Source organism: Phalaenopsis equestris, unplaced genomic scaffold, assembly GCF_001263595.1.
Source record: "Phalaenopsis equestris unplaced genomic scaffold, ASM126359v1 Scaffold204555, whole genome shotgun sequence".
NCBI classification, from domain to species: Eukaryota; Viridiplantae; Streptophyta; class Magnoliopsida; order Asparagales; family Orchidaceae; genus Phalaenopsis; species Phalaenopsis equestris.
Window position 1 is genome coordinate 128941 of NW_018224104.1, and position 22276 is coordinate 151216.

The 22276-nt window shown below is 34.8% G+C and overlaps 1 protein-coding gene across 1 annotated transcript; it reads right to left on the reverse strand.

Moving 5' to 3' along the window:
* Positions 1-2864: 2864 nt before the first annotated feature.
* Positions 2865-19297, reverse strand: LOC110036277. Its single transcript, XM_020740686.1, has 3 exons — positions 18385-19297; positions 17878-18044; positions 2865-3172 (listed from the first exon to the last, which is right to left on the reverse strand). Exons 1-3 carry the CDS (start codon positions 19288-19290, stop codon positions 2965-2967), a joined length of 1281 nt encoding a protein of 426 aa, XP_020596345.1. The 5' UTR covers positions 19291-19297; the 3' UTR covers positions 2865-2964.
* Between the last annotated feature and the right edge of the window lie 2979 nt (positions 19298-22276).

Below are 22276 nucleotides of genomic sequence, written 5' to 3' on the forward strand. Positions count from 1 at the left end.
TAAGCGTAGCGCCTCCGACGCTTATGCATGGATTAAGCGTCGGATCTGGAGCTTAGGCGCCAAAACTATTTTTCACCTTTTTGCTCCAAATTTAATTATTTTTTACTCCTTTAAGCTTTTTTTCCATTTTTACTTCTATCTGCAAGAAAAACACAAAAATACATTTCATTAAAGCGCAATATCTCAAAAATAGGTATAAAAATGTATCTAAAAATCTTATATTTTAGCTGTAACAGTGGCCCTGGTGTTGGGTTTTTGGATGCTCTTTCAAACACAATTTTTTTTTCTTATTTACTCTTTCGGTCATGTAAGATAAAATTCCACAGCCACACAGATCCCAAGGGGAAACACAGCTTCCTATCCTTGATCTTATTTTCAAGGTAAAGCAAAAAGTAGATTTGCCCGTCAAACCAAACATTACATAGCCACCCAAAAGGAGAACATGAAAGAGAAGGGTTCCTATGATCGCACGATCCTAGCCCAGTGACAGTGGATGGCAGATGTCATGAAGGCAAAAATCAAATTTTACTTGATATAGGTTGGGATTACACAATAATGCTTATGTATTACCGCATCATATGACAGAATGGAAATCAAAGACCCCATCAAACCTTTCTCAATAGAAAATTTAGATCCGTCTGAAACAGCTTGGTCACCCGATTGTTCAATTCTACCTTCTCAGAGCTAGACATTATTATCAAGAACGCAAATGTCCTACAAGAAACACACACCCTTGGGCAACATGGTTGACCTCTGTCACTAGGAACAAGCCGAAGATCTTTGGAGAAGACTAAGAAGCCATCCGGACGAAATCAAAGAAGGCAAGAGTAGAAGACCAAGAGGGAGAAGAGAAAGAGAATCAGAGCGCCACACGAGAATCAAACCTTGATTTTTAAAAAATGCATCACATATATATAGTATTCGAGAGAAAAATAATTACTTCAATAAAAATTTCATTTCTAAAAATTATAGAGCCAAAATTATTTTAGGAAGAAAATAATTTATAAGGGGTTCATTGGCCACTTCAACTGAGACAAGCCTTCGTTGAACTAGCATCATATAAAATACATTACCACCAAATTCAAGCCTATCTACACAATCAGCCTAAGCTTGGAGCCAGAGTATCGACCACGTTCTCCTCACTACGCGCAGGTGTCGGTTTTGCCTCCACCACTCCTGGAGTTGGGCCCTGGCCGGCGTCCCCCTAAGGCAAATAAAAAATCTCTACCGCCTCTTTTGCATCAAAAAAAAATATCAATGAAGATCAAAAAAATTTCTTTTAAACACAAATATCAGGTTTCCTCATACAAAGGAGTTAATAACCTAAGATCACTGAAGCGACAAATTGCTCTCGTTAGGTGGCGGTGGAGTGCTTGCAATCCTCTAACCTCCGGTAATAGCAATGCACCAATAGCTTCTTGCACTTCGGGCAGTGGAACTCTAGTTAATCCTTGCACTGTTGTTTTGGCTAGTGTGACACAAGCAATAACAAGACATTTGGTCAATGTGTCGGTGGATGAATCGTCCAACTTGCTTCCTCCTTTTGTTGATCCTTCCCCTTTCAAAGTTCCTGAAGTTAGTCAGACCATCCAATCTCATCCATCAGCTTGTCTGCCCTCTATTTTTTATGAGCAAGTTTCTTAACTAGCTTTTCTCTTTCTTGTTGGTTTTTTTTCTTCCAGCCACCTTTTTCCCTCGGGCCCCTTCTTGCCTTCCACCTTTTTCTTGCCTCGGGATGGGCTCGTGGTATAGACATTCTAAAGGCTCTCCTCATCATTTCTGCTCTTGGGAGACCATCTGAAGGTTACTTAACACCTGTCATGGAGAAGTTGAAAAGCTAATCGACTCCGATATAAACACAAAAGGAAGTGGGATAACAAAGGAATACATCATGCCTTATTTGCAGGAATGTTGGGCACGAAAATCTCAAGAGTTCAATCATCAAACCATTGAACAATCATAATAAAATTTATTTTCTTCATTAAATTCTCTTAGTCTTATTGTATCATGATTTTTGAGACTCTTAACCCACTTTAAAATATGCACATTAGAAATGATCAGCATAAATCTCAAGGAGATTCAATAGTCTAGGAGACAAGTACCAGTAAGGAAGATCCACTAGCGGAAGATAAAATGATTAACTTGATTGGGTGTTGCCCTTCCGAACTAGGGCTAGAATTTGACCAAATGAAGGTCATCGAACAGATGACCAGGGACAATCAAGCCGAGCGGAGGCATTGACCTATCTCTCGCCATAAACAAATTCAAGGAAAAGTTTAGCATTGACAGCCAACTGACGGAAGCTCCCGTGCCCTTTCATCAGAGGGTTAGAGATTGACTATGACATACTCCAAGAACATTCAAAAAGACTCCACTCATTAAGGCATGAGCTACCTATCAAATTATCGAGATTCGCCCACTGCCTGATAAGCCTCATCCCACCGGCAAGAGCTCATCCAGGGATTTGCAGTCGACTGCTAGCTCATGACGGCCGACCAGCAAAACCAAGAAAACGGAGCCTTTAGTATTTTAGTGGATGTCATATAAAATACACAATTCGAGCTATTTAGTGGATGTAATCGTAAATAATTGGGAATAAAATTTAAGAGCATTTTTATTTTAATATCCAAACACAATTTTAAAACCACCAATGCCATTCCCACGTTCGTCTATAGAATGTTAAAGTTAATTATCAAAATTAGTAATGATGCCTTCACTAAATAAACTTTCGAACTCCGCCCCGCATGACTCTCTAAACATTCAAAGCTAAGCCATTCCTGTAGGCAAAAATGAAATCATGGCCGTCATCAAACAAAATAAAAATAGATTTTTTTTTTTTATTTTAAAATATTAAACATGTCCTATTTCAGATCAAAATAAAAAAAATAAATAAAAATCAAAATAAGCAAACATATTAATGCAGATCTGACTTGCATATGACGTACAATTCAGTTAATAAAGGAGCTAATCACCAGTTAGTGCACGAGGTCTATGTTCAATGGTTAACAAAGACATGCTAGTTTGGGAGATGGCCCTTACAAAACCTGAATTTGCCGTTAAAGTCGGAGCATGGTAGTGATCTCCAGTTCCAAATATGACCTTGTTCTTTTCTCCAATTTTTCTTGTTGTTGGAAGATCACAAATGCGTGCCGAAGGTCTGTCTGGGACAACACTGCACAGTTTAAATAAGATCAAATTGAAGCAGGCGATAGTTTTATAACTTAGTTTCAAGGGAAAACAATTTTGGGATATATAAACTGCAGATTAAGGGGGTAAGAGAGTTCAGTATAAGTAATGTATTTGATGTCTTGTTAAAGATTTAGGTGTAATATAAGTAAAGATCAAAACTTAAATGACAAATGTAAAGACGTAAAAATTATATTGTATGCTAGTAAATTCCCCAGTGAAATAATAAACCTGAGTTTTAAAATAATGAATGCAAAATAAATTACATATTACAGATTTGAAATAGCGGCCATCAACAAAATGAATAATGAAGTAAAATGAGACCGCTGAGTGCAAACAAATCACTTATGCTTTAGTAAACTGCTAGGGAGAATGCAGTACAAATGAAGATGGAAAGCCATCAAATACTCAATCATGTTTCTTAAAGAGAAAAATGGTTCTTGGCTTGTATAATCGAAAAGCAATATAAGAAATTAAAAAGAGAGTCCGAAAGAGAGATTAATTAATACTTAACGGATAGCTCATACATTATTAATCCTTCTAGCTGATGCTTCTAAGCAAATATGCAATTTTGAGGGGTGCATAAGTCGTCACCTTTGAGAGGAAGATATTATGAAAGGTTTGTCAAATAAATGAACTAGTACGCCCAATAGACTGCAGACAAAACAAGGTTCAAGGGACAAAAAGCGATTGTCGAAATAAGGTTGATGGTGATTGATCAATGCAAATGACATTATATGCCAAAGAAGACAAAAAAAGTTATTTAGATAGGATGAATCATAAACACTTGCATTTGCAAACTAATAAAAGTTCATACGAGTATAAAAAGCTAAAGAGAAATCTAAATAGTTAATATTTCCAGAATACTTTAATTGGAGCTAAAATAGTTCTTCTTGTGGCTTATTTCAACCCATATTAAAAAAATTTGGGAACTCAATTGAAATTTTTATAGACTCTAGGACTAAAAAGATCCCTTGCAAAAGTTGGGGATCATTTTGACACTTATTCATTACAAATTCATCATCAAATTGGTGTTTTTAGATATTTGCTTTCCAAATTTAGCAATCCATTATGCATGGATGATTAACGGTCCTGATGTCACGATGGTTACATAATTGCCACTGGCAGGCCCAAGGCACTGCAACAAACAACTGAAAATACATGGCGCCCAGCTCTCTCATTGGATAAAAGCTCCATCTCCGCGTTTGGAAGGTGTTTGAGCCCGCACTTCATAAAAGTAGAGGCCACAAGAGCACTTTATAAATGTATCATAATACATTTTCCAAATAAAAATACAGTGAAAGTTTGGCACAAGCTTCTGGGTAGTAGAATCCATGGTTTTAAATGCTAATGATGTCAGGTTTACCGCTAAAAAATAATGAAAATTAATGAGATTCAAATTATAAGAAATATTACTGCCGAAGGAGAAATATCACATGTATTATTGGTTGAGGTACTAGTACCGACATATAGGCATATAGGATGAGTACAGACAGGAGCAATAGAGAGAAAAATATACTCAATTATGAGGATAGAAAATAATAATACAAGCATATCTTTCTAAAATGGCATATTTCAATCATTTCACACAACGATTTTGGTATTCCTACACTAATACACTTTCTAAAAGTGTCATAACACAATTTCCAAATAAAATTACACTAATAGTTTAGCACAAGCTTCTGGGTAGTAGAATCTATGGTTTTGCACGCTAATGATGTCATGCTTGCAGCCATAAAACAATGAAAATTAATGAGATTCAAATTATTAAAAATATTACTATCGATGGAGACATATCACATGCATTATTGGTTGAGGTATTTGTACCAACATATAGGCATATAGGATAAGCACAAACAGGTGAAGTAAAGATAAAATATACTCAATTATGAGGATTGAAAATAATAATACAAACATATCTTTCAAAAATGGCATGTTTCAATGATTTCACACAACAATTTAGTATTCCTACACTAATACACAGTGGATACATCAATAAATACTAGAAAAATGAAGAGCTGTGAAAGCTTTGAAAAAGATATCAAATAAATGTTATTCACTTGACAGTGTTCTTTGGAAAGACCGTCTTCGATGAAGTGACAATCTACTTCAATAAAATTAGTTTTCTAATGAAAAATAGAATTGCTTGCAACAAAAATTGCCGATGATTATTACAGTTAAAGATCATAAGCTTTGTAAAAGGAAAATCAAATTCATAAATGAGGTTCTAATCTACAATGTTTTACAGGAAAAATGAGCCATAAACTCGTGTTTGGCTAGCATTAGATCGAACTAGAACAATCCATATCTAACATTTTTCAAAACACAAGATTTCTACCCACAAAGGTAATATCCAGAAGTAGAGTTTTAGTTCTCAATAGATATTACATAATCTACATGAAAAAAAGCCTCAATCATTAAAAGATTATATTTTAAATAGGATGATCTTTCTCAAGAATTTCTGGATATATCCTAAAATTCTTATGACAATATCACAAATTCTTATGACAATATCACAATTATAAATGCACGAGATTTCCCAAAAATCTAATATTTGTCAACCAAGTGATCATAATTGTAATGAAAGTATAAGATCAAGCATTTATATGAAGATGTCACATCAGTCGGAGCACTACATAAATGACATAATCCAAGGTGGCTCCTCAAGAGTAATTGGAAAATCCTCCCGGTAAGTTGCTCCAGAAAGCCTTATCATGGGGATTACCTTGGGATCCTCTCGGCTTGGCTCAAGAACCTAACTAGCATAACTTACTCATCCATACACTACAGAGATCTCCACCAACACAAAGTGCCAAGAAGCATTTAAGACGATCTTAGAAAATCATGTGAATCTATCGAACTATAAAGTACATTCAACGCAGTGTATCGTTGCCCAAATTGAATAGTGAATTCACAACTAGTCATTCGATAACATGGCAATAAATTATCAACTACTCTTGTTTAAAATCCTACTCCTTTCACTTTATCGTACATATGAAAAGGGCCTCAGCTCGTTCCTTGCTTCATCAATGTGCTGACATTGTTAAGTCTACATCACTACCATAAACAAGTAGGCTATCATCATCACAGAATTATGAATCAAGAGAATTAATTTTGGCTATAAAATTCCCATCACCCAATCATTCAATTGTTACTGATTCTAGCTCATCTATTCATAAAAAAACTCCTAAATAACACTCAAGCAATCACCACCTTCAAGTACTATCCATGATTTTCTTGTAATTTTGCCAGGATTTATTTCAACCTTTAAAATTGATGGCAACAATAATAAGGCCCTCCTCGAGGAATAAGCTACTAATTTTCATCCTATCTTTGATAGAAAACCCAAGTATTGTGACGCAAGAGCTTCATGCCTCACCGTTTCAGTGACGCGGGCATAAAGAGCCGTGGAATCCGATCCCACAATTGCTTCATTTGGATTGGATCGGTCAAGACCTAGGAGGGCTGGCCGGCACTCCCATGTTGGTTTGACACCTCATTTCCATAAAGGGATCCAATCCTAAGTATCTAGGGCTTATTTATGTGATTCCCTTGCTTTTTGTTTTCAATTTTGACATATGTTTTTTATCAGGACAGTCGGCGGCCTCCTCATTCTCCCTTCTAAGGCTGTATCTAAAAGCGGATGATGCTCCGGCAGATGCTCGTTCTCGCGAGGGTATTTATCGTCAGCTTTTCCATCCTTTGTATTCCTCCTCTCACTGTTGCCACCGACTTTTTTCACTGTCGGAACCACCAGCAACATTTCCCCACCAACTCCCATCCCTTCCAGTCATTTAACCCCTATTGTCATTCATTCCAGCTGTCCGTCTTCGTTGTCCAATCATCCTCCTCGCCATCGCATCCTTGGGACAACCCTCCCTTGGTTGTTCCATGCATTCCATACCGCTGCTGCCGACATTCCTAGTTGTTTTCCTGCTATTCTAGCCACCAAGATCGCCCATTCCACAACCTTACCACTATCCCTACCTTTCCCAATCTCTTCAGCCACCACCCCTCACCTTCTTAGGCATCATCACCTTCAGAATCTGCGCCCTACCCCCTTCCCACTTGTTGTCATCATCCTGAATAGCAGTTCCACATCTTATTCATTGCTTGTTAGCTGTCTGGAACCTTGAAAATCACTATCTTCCAGTTTTTCGATTGGCCGATCAGCTCGTCCACCATCTCACCACCTTCTGACCCCTTGCAGACCACCACCACCACGACCCCAAGATCCTCCCTAGTTTAAGTTTGTGTTGTCATTTGTTGTAATTTTCTATTTCAACACATCATTATCGTTTGTTGTAATTTACGGTTGTAACTACCTATTGTTTTTAGCAAGAATAATTGTATTTCCTATTTTGGTTTGGGTTAAATTCCACAATATCTCTAATTCGGTTTTCTTTTCAATTTAAAGTAATGATTTTATACCCCAAGATCCTCCCTAGTTTAAGTTTGTGTTGTCATTTCTTGTAATTTTCTATTTCAACATAACTACCTATTGTTTTAGCAAGAATAATTGTATTTCCTATTGTGGTTTGGGTTAACTTCCACAATATCTCTAATTCGTTTTTCTTTTCAATTTAAAGTAATGATTTTATAATTATTCTCCCCTCGAATGTAATCGCTTTACTATAATTGTGGAATTATGTGTTTTTTATTTAGATTTATCCCCGTTTATTTCTCTATTATTATGTTCGTAGTTCTTTCCTTATGTGTTTGTTGTATCTCTGGTAGGTTGTAATTATAGGAATTATGATTGCCCTAAAGTTTACTCTCTATATAATGAGAGGAGTTTTAATTTGACGATTAAAGAATTAGAGAAATATCTCCCCCATTTTTCTACGCGGTATCAGAGCCTTAGATCAAATCCTGGCTTCGTTCTCCCTACGGGAACACTCCCGATGCAGGAAACTCCTTGCAATTGGACCTTTCCCTGCACAGCCGCAATAAACGCCTTTCTAGAACAACCTAAGTTTTGTCGGACCACCTTTTTTTCCAGTTAAGCCACTATAAACTTCTTCCTTACACAGCAACAAGTTCTATCAGACCTCTTGCATCTGAACTTTTCCTCTCCTTCCTGTTGGATCTCATTCATGCAATCATCCTACCGGCCGGATCTCACTCCTACAATCAATCGACCGATCGGATCTCACTCCTGCAATCAACCTAACGACTAGATCTAGTTATACTCCACAGGTTTGGGACTAAATTGACCACTTCTTAATAGTTGGGGAACCATTTTGGGCTTTTCCTCGATCAAAATATTTATAACTCTTTTGGGTAGGAGCATAACCAACAACACATTTTTTTAATTAGGTTTAAATTTTCATTGATTATGACTATAAATGTGAACAAATATAACACACTAAAATATTTTTAAAGAAAAAGAATATGAGAGCCGATTTGTTGGGTAACTTTTATGAAAAAACACCAAAATGTGTTTCATATTTTAAAACATTATTAAATGTTCTATTTATGATGATTGTAGCAGTAAAAAAAGTTTCAACCAAAAAATATTTTGGCACCTGATTTGTAAACAACAATGCCCAGGCTACTTCTAATAAGTGCTTATTTTTTCTTTCGAGCTACTTCTAATAAGTGATTATTTTTTCTTTCAATATTGTGGAGTGCAGACATAAGAGCTTTGATAAACTATCCTTTTAAAAAAAAAAATTGACCAATTTTTTTTTTGAAATACTCTCGCTCATTATCACTCTGTAATATTTGAATAATTGTCTGAAATTGTGTTCGTAACATGGTGTAAAATTTTTTGAATATTATTTTCCTGTCGTAAATTTTTTCATTAAATACATTTGACTTAACCTTATGTGATCATTGGTAAATGTCACAAATATTTTTTTTCAAAGTATATAACTTGTTTAGAATGACCCCATATATCAATATGAATCAAAGTAAATGTAGTTAGAAAAAATAAAAAATAAAAAATAAAAATAATAATAATGTAGTTGGTTTGTAAATTTAGAGAAGAAAATACACATGATGATATTTGGCAAACTGACAAACTTCACATTAAAAATATAACATTTTTATTCCAAAATAAACAATAAAATAAAACTAAAAATTAGGATAACCTAACATGTAATGACAACATAGTATCATTATCTTTGGAAACGAAACTAGAATTTAAACAAATGCTTTAAAAATGTCTATTTGTATCAAATCCATTATCAAAATAATAAAATTCATCCTTTTCATTAGCATTGTTAATCATTGTTAATCATTCTCCAAGTGGTCAATTCTTAAAACTCACAATAAGAAGAGTAGAAATAAGATTGACAATGATGATCAAAAATAATATTATTAATGAACAATAAATTATAAGATAAGTTGGGAACATGGAGCACATGACGTATGATTAACAATGAGGTGAGTTTGACATTTCCTATCCCACCAATTACAAAAAGTGAACAATCGATAATTTTGGACTTTTTATTACCTGCACAAGATTTATAGGATGAGAATACTTTAGAACAATTGGTCAAATGATGAGCTGCACCAGAATCAATTATCAAAGAATAAATAAAATTAAGATTAACACCTAACAATACAGTGACTAGAGAGTTACCCTTTTGTATTAAAGAGCAACACAGAGTCGGTGACAGTATTGGAGATTGAAATAATATGCGGAGGTGCTCTAATTGCTCTTTTGTAAAAGGAATTGCATCCGAATTGGTGGAATGCTCATGAATTTCAACAGCATTGGCTTTTAAACCCGACCTTTACGCTTAGATTTTGGTTTTCAATTTGCAATTTTACCATGAATTTCCCAAGATATATCTCCTTCATATGCCATGATTATTAAAATACTCGCACCATGGTTTCTTTCCCCCTTTTTTATCAATATTAAAATCCCTTGACACAAGAGTTGAGTTTTCATGTTCAGGGTGCGACAAGGTTTCAGAATTAATGGAACCATTAGAACTGATAAAATTTTATTAGGTGTCTGTCATAGCTGACTTGTATGACATACTCAAAGGAGAAAGAAAAGTACAGAGACACATAGGTAGAGTTCAATCGCTATTTATTTTGCGTCTGGGAGCCTTCATCGACACTAAGAGTTGAGATAAAGTAGAAACCCTTGATTTTGTGGCAGACCCAACATCTTGATGCAAAAGCCTCGATACCATGACAAAGCCAGTCCGAACTCTTGATGACTAAACAATGAGTTGTGGCGGGATGAAGCCATCCCAGAACTCTCGATATGAAATGGACCTGTGTCAAAACGAAGCTGATCTAGAACTCTCGATATATAAGGAACCTGCGATGGGACAAAACAAAATCAAATCCCACTGCAATCCAAAACCATCAATCCGAAAAAAGGGTACAAAGGGAGCCATCATTTTATCTTCTTCAACCAAGGACGTCAACAAAAGACATGCCTCATAACCTAATGGTAGTCTCGAGTTCAGTCCTCAACTTCGTACCCAACAGCTGCATGGTGATTTAGGGCTCAAAAATCATATAGTTTTCAGAGAAATAAAAATAATGATTCATCTTCATTTTCCTAATATTTTGTCACAAGATAAATAGTAGAATGCCGCCACAATATAAAATCCACAAAATTCCCATGCTAGAAAAATGAAATAGAAATTACCAATGATTGATAATTCTAAAAGTAGAAACTACTAAAAATAGAAAATAATATAAATAGAAAATACAAAAAACAAAAAATTCCAACAATTATTAACCATTAATTTACTTTCTTCAACTTCTCCTTGCTTTCCAATGCCTGAGTAAGACAAAGAAGTGGTTCTTCTTTGTCTTTATATCCTTTCAACATTTGTACCAATCACTAAGAATAAGTGCTATGATGCCAGTTTTATCCCTAGACCACCAACTTAATTAAGATTTCTTTGTCGTAGATAGGTTTTTTCACTTATTTTATTTTTTCCTCCAATGAACCAAAAAAAGAAAGCATTGCTTTTGAGCTGGATGACTTCAAAACAGCATCATAATCAATTCATCCATTATTTTTAGAGCTAGAATGAATTCTGAACTCAGTTCAGCAATTGGAAGACTTGTACATTGCAATGACAGCAAAATTTGACATGCAGCAGCAAACAAGAAGTAAGCAGCATAAGCAAACGGAAAGGAAATCAGCAGCAACAGCAAGAACAGCAAGACAGCAAGCATTAGTTAGAAATAAGGGGCGTCAGCAGATGGAGCATCGCAGGCCAGCAGAGGAAAATTCACAGCATCAGCCATAGCAAAGAAAACGGATAGGAAAGAGAGCAGCATCAGCATCAGCACTTCAATGGAAATCTGTACGAAACAGAGAGTACCAACACACTAATACAGAGCACAGCAGGGAAAAGAAGATGAAATAAAAAAGAAAAAGGAGATTTCATTGATTTTTTTTTTTTTGCATGATTTCAAACCTTTAAATTTTTTGCATGATTACAAACCTTTAAATAGATAATTACAGCTCTGTTTGCTTAATCCATGCCTACACAAACTCCATCTAAAAGAGAAAAACCCTTCACACAAATACCAACAAGATAAATTCCAATTAAATCATCATTCATGACAAAATTACCTGAATCTAGGTTTAAATTAAAATACAAACTTATCCAAATAAGAGGAAAAAAAATCAAATTCATCATTATCATATTGTAATTTAAAACTTGATCGAATAGCCAAGCTTTTAAAGTCTTGATCACCCTCATATGATACTAATTGACGATCTAATTGCCCCTACAGACTCCTAGTTACATCATCTTCAATCTCAATCGATTGATTTGCGAATCACCACATTCAATATTTTTTCTAAGAAAATTGGGTCATTAAAACATTAACAAATATGATAATTTGATCTTTCCACGATTAGATACTTAAATTATAACTAAAAGTGATTCAAATGATCATCAACTTGATCTCATCCCTTGCTCAACTGCCAACTTCAACGCTTACACCTATTATCTTCTTCACAGTGAGATCCTAAGAGACACGGTAGAAGTATAAAAAGTATTGAGCAATTACAAGTTAACAATGTATAGGTAAAAGATTGATAGAAACTATGAGACATATAAAATAATATTTAAGATTACGAAAGAATAAAAATAGACAGATCCTTTGCATATAGCTAAAGAAGAGCTACCAATAAAAAAAACAGGTGGGAGGGAGGTCATACAACAACAACAACAAGCTTATATCCCACAAGGTCGGCTACATGAATCCTTTTTTCTCCATTGCGTCTTATTGAGTGTCATAATTTCATTTAATTCTAATATTAATTCTAATCATAATTTCATTTAATTCTAATAAATTAAGATCGTTTTTTATACAATATGCCCAAGTCTTTCTAGCTCTACCACTTTGCCTTTTTTAACATAAGTAGAATCTAAAACATCTATTCTCCTAACAGGATGATCAGATGATCGACGTTCAATGTGACCAAATCATCTAAGACGACTCTCTAATTTTTTGTCCGCCACAGGAACTACACCAACTCTATCACGGATATATTCATTTCACATTTTGTCTCTAAGTGTAAAGCCACTCATCCACCTAAGCATTCTTATCTCAGCAAGACTTACATTAGTTTTATGCTTCTCTTTTAAAGGCCAACATTCAGCACCATAGAGCATTACAGATCTCACCACCATCTTAAAATTTTTCCTTTCAATTTAGGTGGTACATTTCTATCACACTATATAGGCCCGACGCATTCCTCCACTTCAACCAACCAACTTGAATTCTACTAATAACATCCCTATCTATATCGCCACCACTTTAAACAATAGACCCGAGATATCTAAAACTTTCAAACCTTTTAATAATTTGATTACCCATAGTTACAACTCTGTCACTAGAGCTACTACTGCTAAAATTAGATTCCATGTATTCAGTGTTAGTTCTACTCAAACGAAGGCCTTTAAACTCTAATGTAGACCTCCATAATTCAAGTTTTTACTGAGCTTTTTCTCTAGCTTTATCCGCAAGAAGGATATCATCAACAAAATGCATAAACCAAGGTACATATTCCTGTAAATGTCCAGTAAGAGCATTCATAACTAAAGCAAAAAGATATAGGCTTAAAGCCAATCCCTAAGGTAATCCAACTAAAATAGGAAAATATTTGGTCAATTCTCCTTCTGTTCGAACACAAGTAATAGCTCTACTCTAGTATAATAGCTCTAGTATAAATATCTTTAATGACTTGAATAAAAGTCATATCAACACATTTCTTCTCTAGAACTCTCCAAAGGATTTCTTGGAACTTTATCATAAGCTTTTTATGAATCAATAAAAATCATATGCAGATCCTCATTATTCTTTCTATACTTCTCCATAAAACCTCTCAATAAATATAAAACTTCCATATTAAACTTGTCTGACATAAATCCACATTGATTATGAGAAATCTTTGTAGTATGTCAATCTATGTTCAATTACCCTCCCCCATAATTTTAAAGTATGACACATCATTAATTCTTCTATAATTTGCACACTCTTGTACATCCCCTTTGTTCTTAAAAATGGGGACCAAGTACTATTCATTCACTCTTCAGGCATTTTTTTAGTTTTCAAAATAATATTAAAGAGTTCAGTAAGCCAAGAAACTCTCAATTCTCCTAAAAATTTTCATACTTCAATTGGGATATCATCAGGTTCTACAGAATTTCTACCCCTACTTTTCTTTAATGCTTCCTCAACTTTTTTAGTACTGCGACGGTAAAACTGAAATATTTTATTATTATTAAAGATATTAAGATCACTAAGGTCGACCGTATTTTCAGAAATTTCATTGACAAATTTATCAAAATAATTCACTCACATATATTAAATATTTTTTTTAAAAAAAGCACTTTTTTATTTTCATCTTTATTACACTTTGGTTGATTTAAATTTTTACTTTTTTTCTCTTTATTTGACTAGTTTAGGCATATATTTTTCACCCTATTTAGTATATAATCTATTATAAATATAACTAAAAGCAAAAAATTTAGCATCAAAGATTATTTTCTTAGACTCCCCACGGGTCATTTTATATATTTTTTTAAATTCTCTAAACTTTTACATTTAAACTAATTTTTATAATATAACTTGTATTTTATCTTTTTTTGCACATTATCATTCCACCACCAACTATTTTTATTTATAGAAACAATGTGGGAGAGAGGTCATAGTAAGAGGAAAAAAAATTGCCGCTTATCTGTCATATAGAAGAAAGCACTAGAATTTAAAACATAAAATATACCAATAACGACAACTTAGAGACCCAAAGGTACCGACACGAGATGTTGAGATAGATGCCTGAGATTGTTGAAGCAAATGATCATAATCTTCCTGAAAGAGAGCAACTGATCCAAATGATATGGCACCGAAGGATTCATGAGGATTGGACCTGTTGTGGAAGTACGTTGATCTATGGAAAAATACAATAATGGAGGATAAATAATGTGGCTGCAATGAGGGCAAGCTAGAAAGGAGTTAAAGGCCACCACAATGCTTGCCACCATTATGCCCACCATTTGTGTGATTTCCCCGATCACCGCAAGAACAAATAGCCAAGGTTGATTAATCAAGAGTAAGAGGTTGAAGACTAGAGCATTTTGTAACACAAAAAATCCATTATAGAACATTTTCACAAAATGAAGAAAAGATGTAGATTGAAGATGAAAATAGTGAAAGGAAACTCTTCATTTTACTTCAGCCAAATAGTTGGATGACTAGTGAAGGGGTAGTGTTGAAATAACTCATACTTACCCCATTTTCTTCCCAATGCTATATAATAATTCTCATGGACTTGCGTATCACTAGAATATAAAAAAAATTTCCAAAAAAAAAAAGATGATGTGAGATGCATGACTTTCTTGAAACTTTATGGGGTGAAGAAATCTTGTATCTTTTTTAGTTTTGAAACCTGATTGTTTAGACAAATTGAAATTTTTTTACTATTGACAAATTATTTCAGAAAAAAATAGTTAGGTCCTTGATATTTTGAAAACTTGGCCAGCACTATCAAATAAAAGAGATATCAAGCTGACGAAATTTATCCTGAGAATCAACTTAAAGGAGAAAAACCTTCAACCACGGATGATAATTGGTATCATTAAATTTGATGTTACTTGTTAGTAACAGTGGTAGATCAGAGTTTCGATTCAATGAGTTATGAGTGAAAACTCATGATACATATTGAGAAGATCAAGGAGTTGTGTGTAGGGCTGTCAAAAAAGCTCGTTGTTCGCGAGCAATTCGTATTCGGTTCGCGAGGGAGTTCGTGTTCAATTTGTTCGATAAGCAAATTAGACGAACACGAACAATTTTTTTCGTTCGGTTTGTTAAATGAACCAAACACGAACAGTGATGTGTTCGTTCGGATTTGATTCTTTATTGTTCGAAATATAAAATAATTTAAAATAGTTATATTTAAAAAATTTAGGATATTTTTAAAAAAAATTATATATTATAAAAATTTATTATATTTTAAATAATTAAATCATATAAATCATAATATATAATAAATTATTAATAATAATAATAACATAATAGTAGTGGTTATATTAATATAAATATTATATTATTTTAATTCATATAAATATTATAAAATCTTAGCAATTCAAATATGCTAACACATTTTACTATTTTTGAACAATTCAAAGATTTCGAACAAACCAAACAAATTGAATAATTCGAGCAATTTAAACAATTTGAGTCATTTAGATAATTCAAACAATTCAAACATTTCGAACAATTCAAACTTATTTCGAACAAATCGAACCCAACACGAACAACACATTTAACGAACAATTTCGAACGAGTCTATTTCAAACACAATTAATTTCAAACAAACCAAACACGAACACGAGCTCTGTTCGTTCGTGTTCGATTCGTTTACACCTCTAGTTGTGTGAGTCATGAAATTATCGAGTTCAAGTAGTGCAAGGTCACTAGTATTAAGCACACATTGCAAAGTGATCACACCAATGAGTTAAACAAGGGTGTCATGCAATATAATGCAACAAGAGAGGGTGAGCTAGCTAGCCAAATGAATGTACGCAGCGAGTGAGCGCATGATTTATAACAAATGTAATGAGTGAATGCTGATCAAAAGTGGCAAGGAGGGGTGAAAAGGAGAGCAGCCAGTTAGACTAATGTGGCTCTAATACAATGTTGGAGGAGAAAGTTCATATGCATTATCGAACAAATAGTAGTGCTATAAATAAATAAAGAGTATAGAAAAAAAATAGAAAAGAGGATAATATCCTTGATTATGAAAATACAAAAGAATAATAAGAATGTATCTCTGTGATCTAATACTTTCCAATGATAGCCCTTTCCAATTTAGTATTTTTCCATGACACCAATTACAAAAGCACTGTTTATAATGAATATTGCTTAGAATAAAGATTTTAGTCATAAATGCCAAGGGCATGAGAGAATTTTAAGACTATCTACTATCAAATTAAGTCATTATGATTTTAAAGCAAGAAATTAGTGGAATAGAATGATGAGAGAAAAATTAAGCAGAAAACACTTACATGCTTCTTAGAATATCTGTGATCAAGCAACAGAAGAATTCACATCAACTTATTTGTTTGACCTAGATTAGTGAACTTAAGCTATTCAAATTTCAACCAGGTAATCACTAATATTTCCATTACAAGCAGTTGCCACGTAAATAAATGAATAAATTAGACCCACACTTAGGCTCCGTTTGGGGTAGCTGCAACTTATTAAGAAGCTGTTGAACAATAATCTGATATTGCAAAAAGCTACGGTGACTATTACAATTTTTTAAAAAAAAAAGTCAGATCGTAGCTAGAAAGCTCCCACCGCACCTAGCCAGGAGTGGTGGGAAAATATTGATTTCAGAGGTACTTTTTGAAAAAGCTGTGAAAACGCAGTTTACCCAAACGAGCAAAACAGCAGTGCAGTGTCGCACTGCTGTGCCAAAATGGAGCCTTAAGCTAATTCAACATTGATGTGACCATATTACATGTTTATATCATCTTGACTGAACAATGAAGTCATCACAACTTGCTAGGAAGAGGTTAGCTTGCCATGAAAGAGGTCAGGTGTTTAAAATCATACTATTCCACTAATGTCATGCATTATAACCATTATGACTTATTTATATAATAGATAATCTTGAAATTTTTTACTAAAGGTCCGTTTGGGGCGGCGGTGCGGTGGCAGTGTGGCACCGTACCGTAGTTTTATTGGTTTGGGTAAACTGCATTTTGACACGATTGAAATCTATTTTTTCCCACTAGTTCTAGCTACGTGCGGTGACAGCCTTTTAGCTGCAGTCTGCCTTTTTCAAAAAAAAAATGTAATAGCCACTGCAGTTTTTTGAACATCATATTATTTTTCAGGAGCTTCACATATATTTTTTAATAAGTTGCAGCTGCCCCAAACAGTCCCTTAGCATGGAAGCTGGAGAAACTTCAAGTTGATCTTTCTTTCAAAAATAGTAAATATAGTTCTTATACATCATATAAAATACAGATATCAGTATAATACCAAGAACCACTATGGTGCAAGCTTAAAACTAAAAATTACAAGAAGTTCATGCTGCTAAAAGTCAAGATTCATGATGTAATTTGTGATTATTGAAAAACTACATGCGTGCAGCTCTCAGAAACTTAATAGTCAATCAAACTAATAAAAAAGAAACATAAAACTAAACATTAATTAGAAAATCAGTTTAAAAAAACTCACATAAGATGCTTTAGCAATTGACCTGCTCTTAACTTCTCCTTAGCTCCTCCACACATGAAAATGAGCTCCTTGAACTCTAAGCGAACGCTCTCACATATAATGCCTTTCTTCCCATCTAATGCAACTTTAAGTTCTACCAGAATTGGTTGCTCAAGTTCAGAAGTTGCCTGAAGATGAAGAGTTATAAAAGAATGCGATTAAATAAGGTAGCAGAACAATTTTCACAACAGATCACTGAAAAGCAAAATGTAAGAGATTAACAATAACACGCATAGTCTATGCTCCAAAATAGATGAGAAGAATCAGAAACAAAGTAAAAAAGCCTTTTCAAAAAGGCTCATTAAAGAAAGGTAAAGAACGAAAAGAGTGCAAAAAACAAAACAAAGCTCAATTAAACGATATGCTCAAAACAAACTCATAGAACATTCTGAGTATAAACGGAAGACAGATAGATATTGGATTTTGCCGGCTACAAAACAGAGCAACGAAAAGCAAAAAAGGCACTACCTGCGCTATTACAAACTTATAGTTTCGTTTAAATCGCTGTCTCAGGTCGCCCTCCGGCTCCCTAAGCAGCGTCTCCGCAGAATCATTACTTATCCCCGAAACCATAGCAATCAGCGCTGTCGTATCAAAATTTATCAAATCCCCAACTATCCCTCCAGGCCTCAAGCACGACAACAACTCCCCAAATGCATCCTTCCCCAAATGCGCTTTCTCTCCATTACTCACGGTTAGAAATCTAGGAACTTCGTTAACACGTTCAAGATCATCCCCTTCTATCTTGACTCTAAACCAGCGAGATCCCTTCATTTCCCACCATCCCACCCCGATCCAACCTTCCTTTAAATCCTCAAAAAAGTTGCATTCCGCATGTACATCGACCTCAACGGCGGCGAGATGGCGGCCAATCTCCGAAGCCGTGTCATCTGGGAGCCCACGGGAAAAGACAAGGAAGAGACAGGCAGGTTTGAGAGCGAGAGAGGCAGAGCGAGCGGCGAGAAGGGCGCGCTCGGCGCGGGAGCGGAGACTTCCGGTCCAGGAGATACGGGTAGGGTTGCAGTCGGAGACGAGGAACCAGGAGGGAGAGGAGCCGAAGCTGCAGACGATATCAACATGTACAGAACAGGACGGGACAGGCTTGCAGAGGCGGGAGGCTTTGCGGAGAGCGGGATGGAGAAGGACGCGGACGATGGATTCGAAGTAGCCGATGTTTGAAGTGATGCGAGTTGAGGGGGAAGATAGGCGAAAGAGGAAGCGAAGCTCCGCGCGAAGGAGACGGAGAAGGGTGAGCTTGGCTAGGGTGGAGAGCTTGGACGGCGGGAGGGAATTTACGATTAGTTCTTGCAGGCAGAGACAGCGGCGCTTCGCCTGCTCGGCTTCGGAGGCTGGTTGGACAACGGCGGGTTCCATGACTCTATCATTGTTCATGATAATTTATTAGCTATAAAATTATCGTTATTCATTCAAAAATAAAAATGGGAAATTACATGGTAGACAAAAATTTAGGACCTCTTCGACATCTAATTATTATTATTTTAAAAAAAATAAAAATAGAAAATAAGCAAAAAAAAAAAAAAGCAGGATTTACTTATCTGTTTTTGTTTTTATTTTAATTCTATTTTTTTAATTTTTTTAGAGGAAGACTTCTCTTTTAAAAATACTCAAAATAAAAAAAACATATTTTTGCATGCTTTTAAACCAAGGAAAATAGCAAATCATACCACCGGTCGTAGTCCGCAATCTGTCGTCACCACCTACTGCCTAATGGCCCCCGCTAGCCACTGCCTGTCGCCCACCGCTGTCACCCGCCACACCTGTCACCTTCTGCGACTGTCCACATCACCACTCACCGCTGCCTACAGTCGCTGACGATTTGATGCTATTGTCGGCCTCCCACAGGTAATTTTCGCTTGACTGGAGTAAGGAAAACGTTATATACACCATGAGCGGTAAATCCTAATATTGAAGCGGACGTGGACCCAACCATTTTATAAAATGTATTGGTTTTTCTTTAACAAAATAAAAATACACAACTAAACATATTTTATATTTTTTATTTTTAAAATATATAAATCATAGTAATATTGAATGCATTTTCTAAAAATAGAAAATAAAAAATAAAGCAGACAAAAAAATATATAGAAAACAAAAAGTGATCTCAAACAGACCCTTAGATTTTACATATCTCATGCCTAAACTTCAAATTTTATATCCATAATACTCAAAATATTTAAATAAAAATAAATTAATACCATCCAATTAGAATCCTAACATCATTATCATTGTCGAGTGCTTGAGTCACCTACTATCTTTTCAACCACATGCCACCTCCTAACCAAAATGTTAGAGTATTAGATCCCAAATTGTTTGGTGGATGATGCCTAAGAAATAAAGCATTAATCGGATAAAAAGCATAGATTTGAATGCTTAATATTTGTTTTTCTTTGTGACAATCCATTCCCTCTTCTCTTGAGAATTTACCCCATATTTATAATTCAAAGGTAGGCTTTCTAAGTTATATGATGGTTCCTCGTTAAAGAGATGAATGTTACACTACTTAATGAGCTATTAAATTGTGCATTTTTAACTGAACATTATTTATTATATCCTCGTAACTGATTTTAGCACTGCTAGGTTCCTATAACTCATTTGTATTCGTTACCGTTTGATTCAGATGTTTGAATTGGATTTGGTCGATCGTCATTCGGTTGACCAACTCTACATCATTCGGTCGTCTTTAATGCTCTTTGGTTGCCCCATTTGTGGAGTCAGAACGTGAAGATGCATCATTTTAAGATAGGGTTATTTCATCTGGAATAGAGTAAATCACTGTAATTTGATAAGCAACCTACCCTCAGATTTTGTATTTTTGTTAAAGCACTTCATCTTAGGCAAACACTATTTTTCATAGTAATTACAGGATGGTTGGCACTGGTATATTTATGTGATGATAATTGGGTCATTCGTTACATTCATTCAATAATCCCACGAGACTGACCGATCGTTTGAACGAACCATCTATGCCTTTATATCTCCAATTATTTCTCCTTAAGATTTGTGTAGGCATATCTTCGATATACATAATTAGATCCCAAATTCTCTTTCCTTTTTTAGAGTAACAGCTATCAAAAGAATAAGAGAATTCAATATCAATACTATTCTTATAATGAGCAATAAACATCATCATAATTTATATTTGCTTGATTTTCATGTTCCATCCCTTCACGTATGAATAGGGTTCTGAGTGCATTTTGTCCTTTTGACATCTTCTTACTCCTCTTTTTGTGAGTCAATCATCCAAGCAAACGAACATGTCACGCGCCAAAAGACCAATAAATGAGGAGGCCTTGAGCAAGGTTAATGACTCCCCATTTCAAGAACCCAGCCTGCAGGAGATGAAAGAAAAAAAATTAAACAGTTCCTACTCACCTTTTTAGAAAATGGTTTGCGAAGAATCGCATCCCCTAGAGACAAGAAAAGGAGAGGACAGGAGAACAGTAGGTGAAAAGTTGTTGCATGAATGAATTCAGCCAAGTAAGCAAACGACAAATAAGCTACCTAATGCGGAAGAGGTTGGTGAGTCATTGGACTTGGCACCACTTCCTGTAAAGAGGCGGAAGATGGGGAAAGTATTGGACCCTACACCGCTTTGTTAGCATTTGATTCTTTTGTTGCTCAACTTGAAGAACTTTTAAAAGTGCTTATGCAAAATCAGCCGCCTGATTTCTCGCTACTTCATTCTCCAGCTCTGAAATCTACTTAAGGTGATGCTTGATCCCGTTTCCTTATATATACTTCTGCTTCCGACTCCACTACTTGGAACTACTTGTAAGTTTCCTGACAACATAAGCCAAAAACTTGATTTCTATCTGGTATGATAGTACTATAATGCAGGTGTTGTTAGATTTTTTATTCTCTTTATATATATTTCTTTTATTACAACGGTGCCAAAAACTTGGCGTGTTGTTCTTTTAAATATTGGAATACTAGACAAGTATATCTATCGTTATCAAGCAATATAAAACTTTTTGATTAAGCCCCAAAATATTGAACACACAAGAAGAACTACAAACTCTTAAGAAGAAATTAGATAACAAACTCTACTTTGAAAAAGAGTCTTACTCAAACTATAGATACTATGGTAGGAGTGAAAGTGCGATTCTTTTTGGTAATTTAGATAACTGAAAATAAAGAATAAAAACTAACTAAATTTAATTAGATTTTTGTAAGATGAAGCAATAAAAATAAAATATTTTTTTCCTTAACATGAATAAGTAACAAGTATAGGAATTCTGTTGTGCAAGAATTTAAATTGTGTTTTGTCAAATAGAAGCAATATTATTCCTTACCCATACTATAGATACTATAAAGAACATTGGTTAATCTAAAGTTTAAA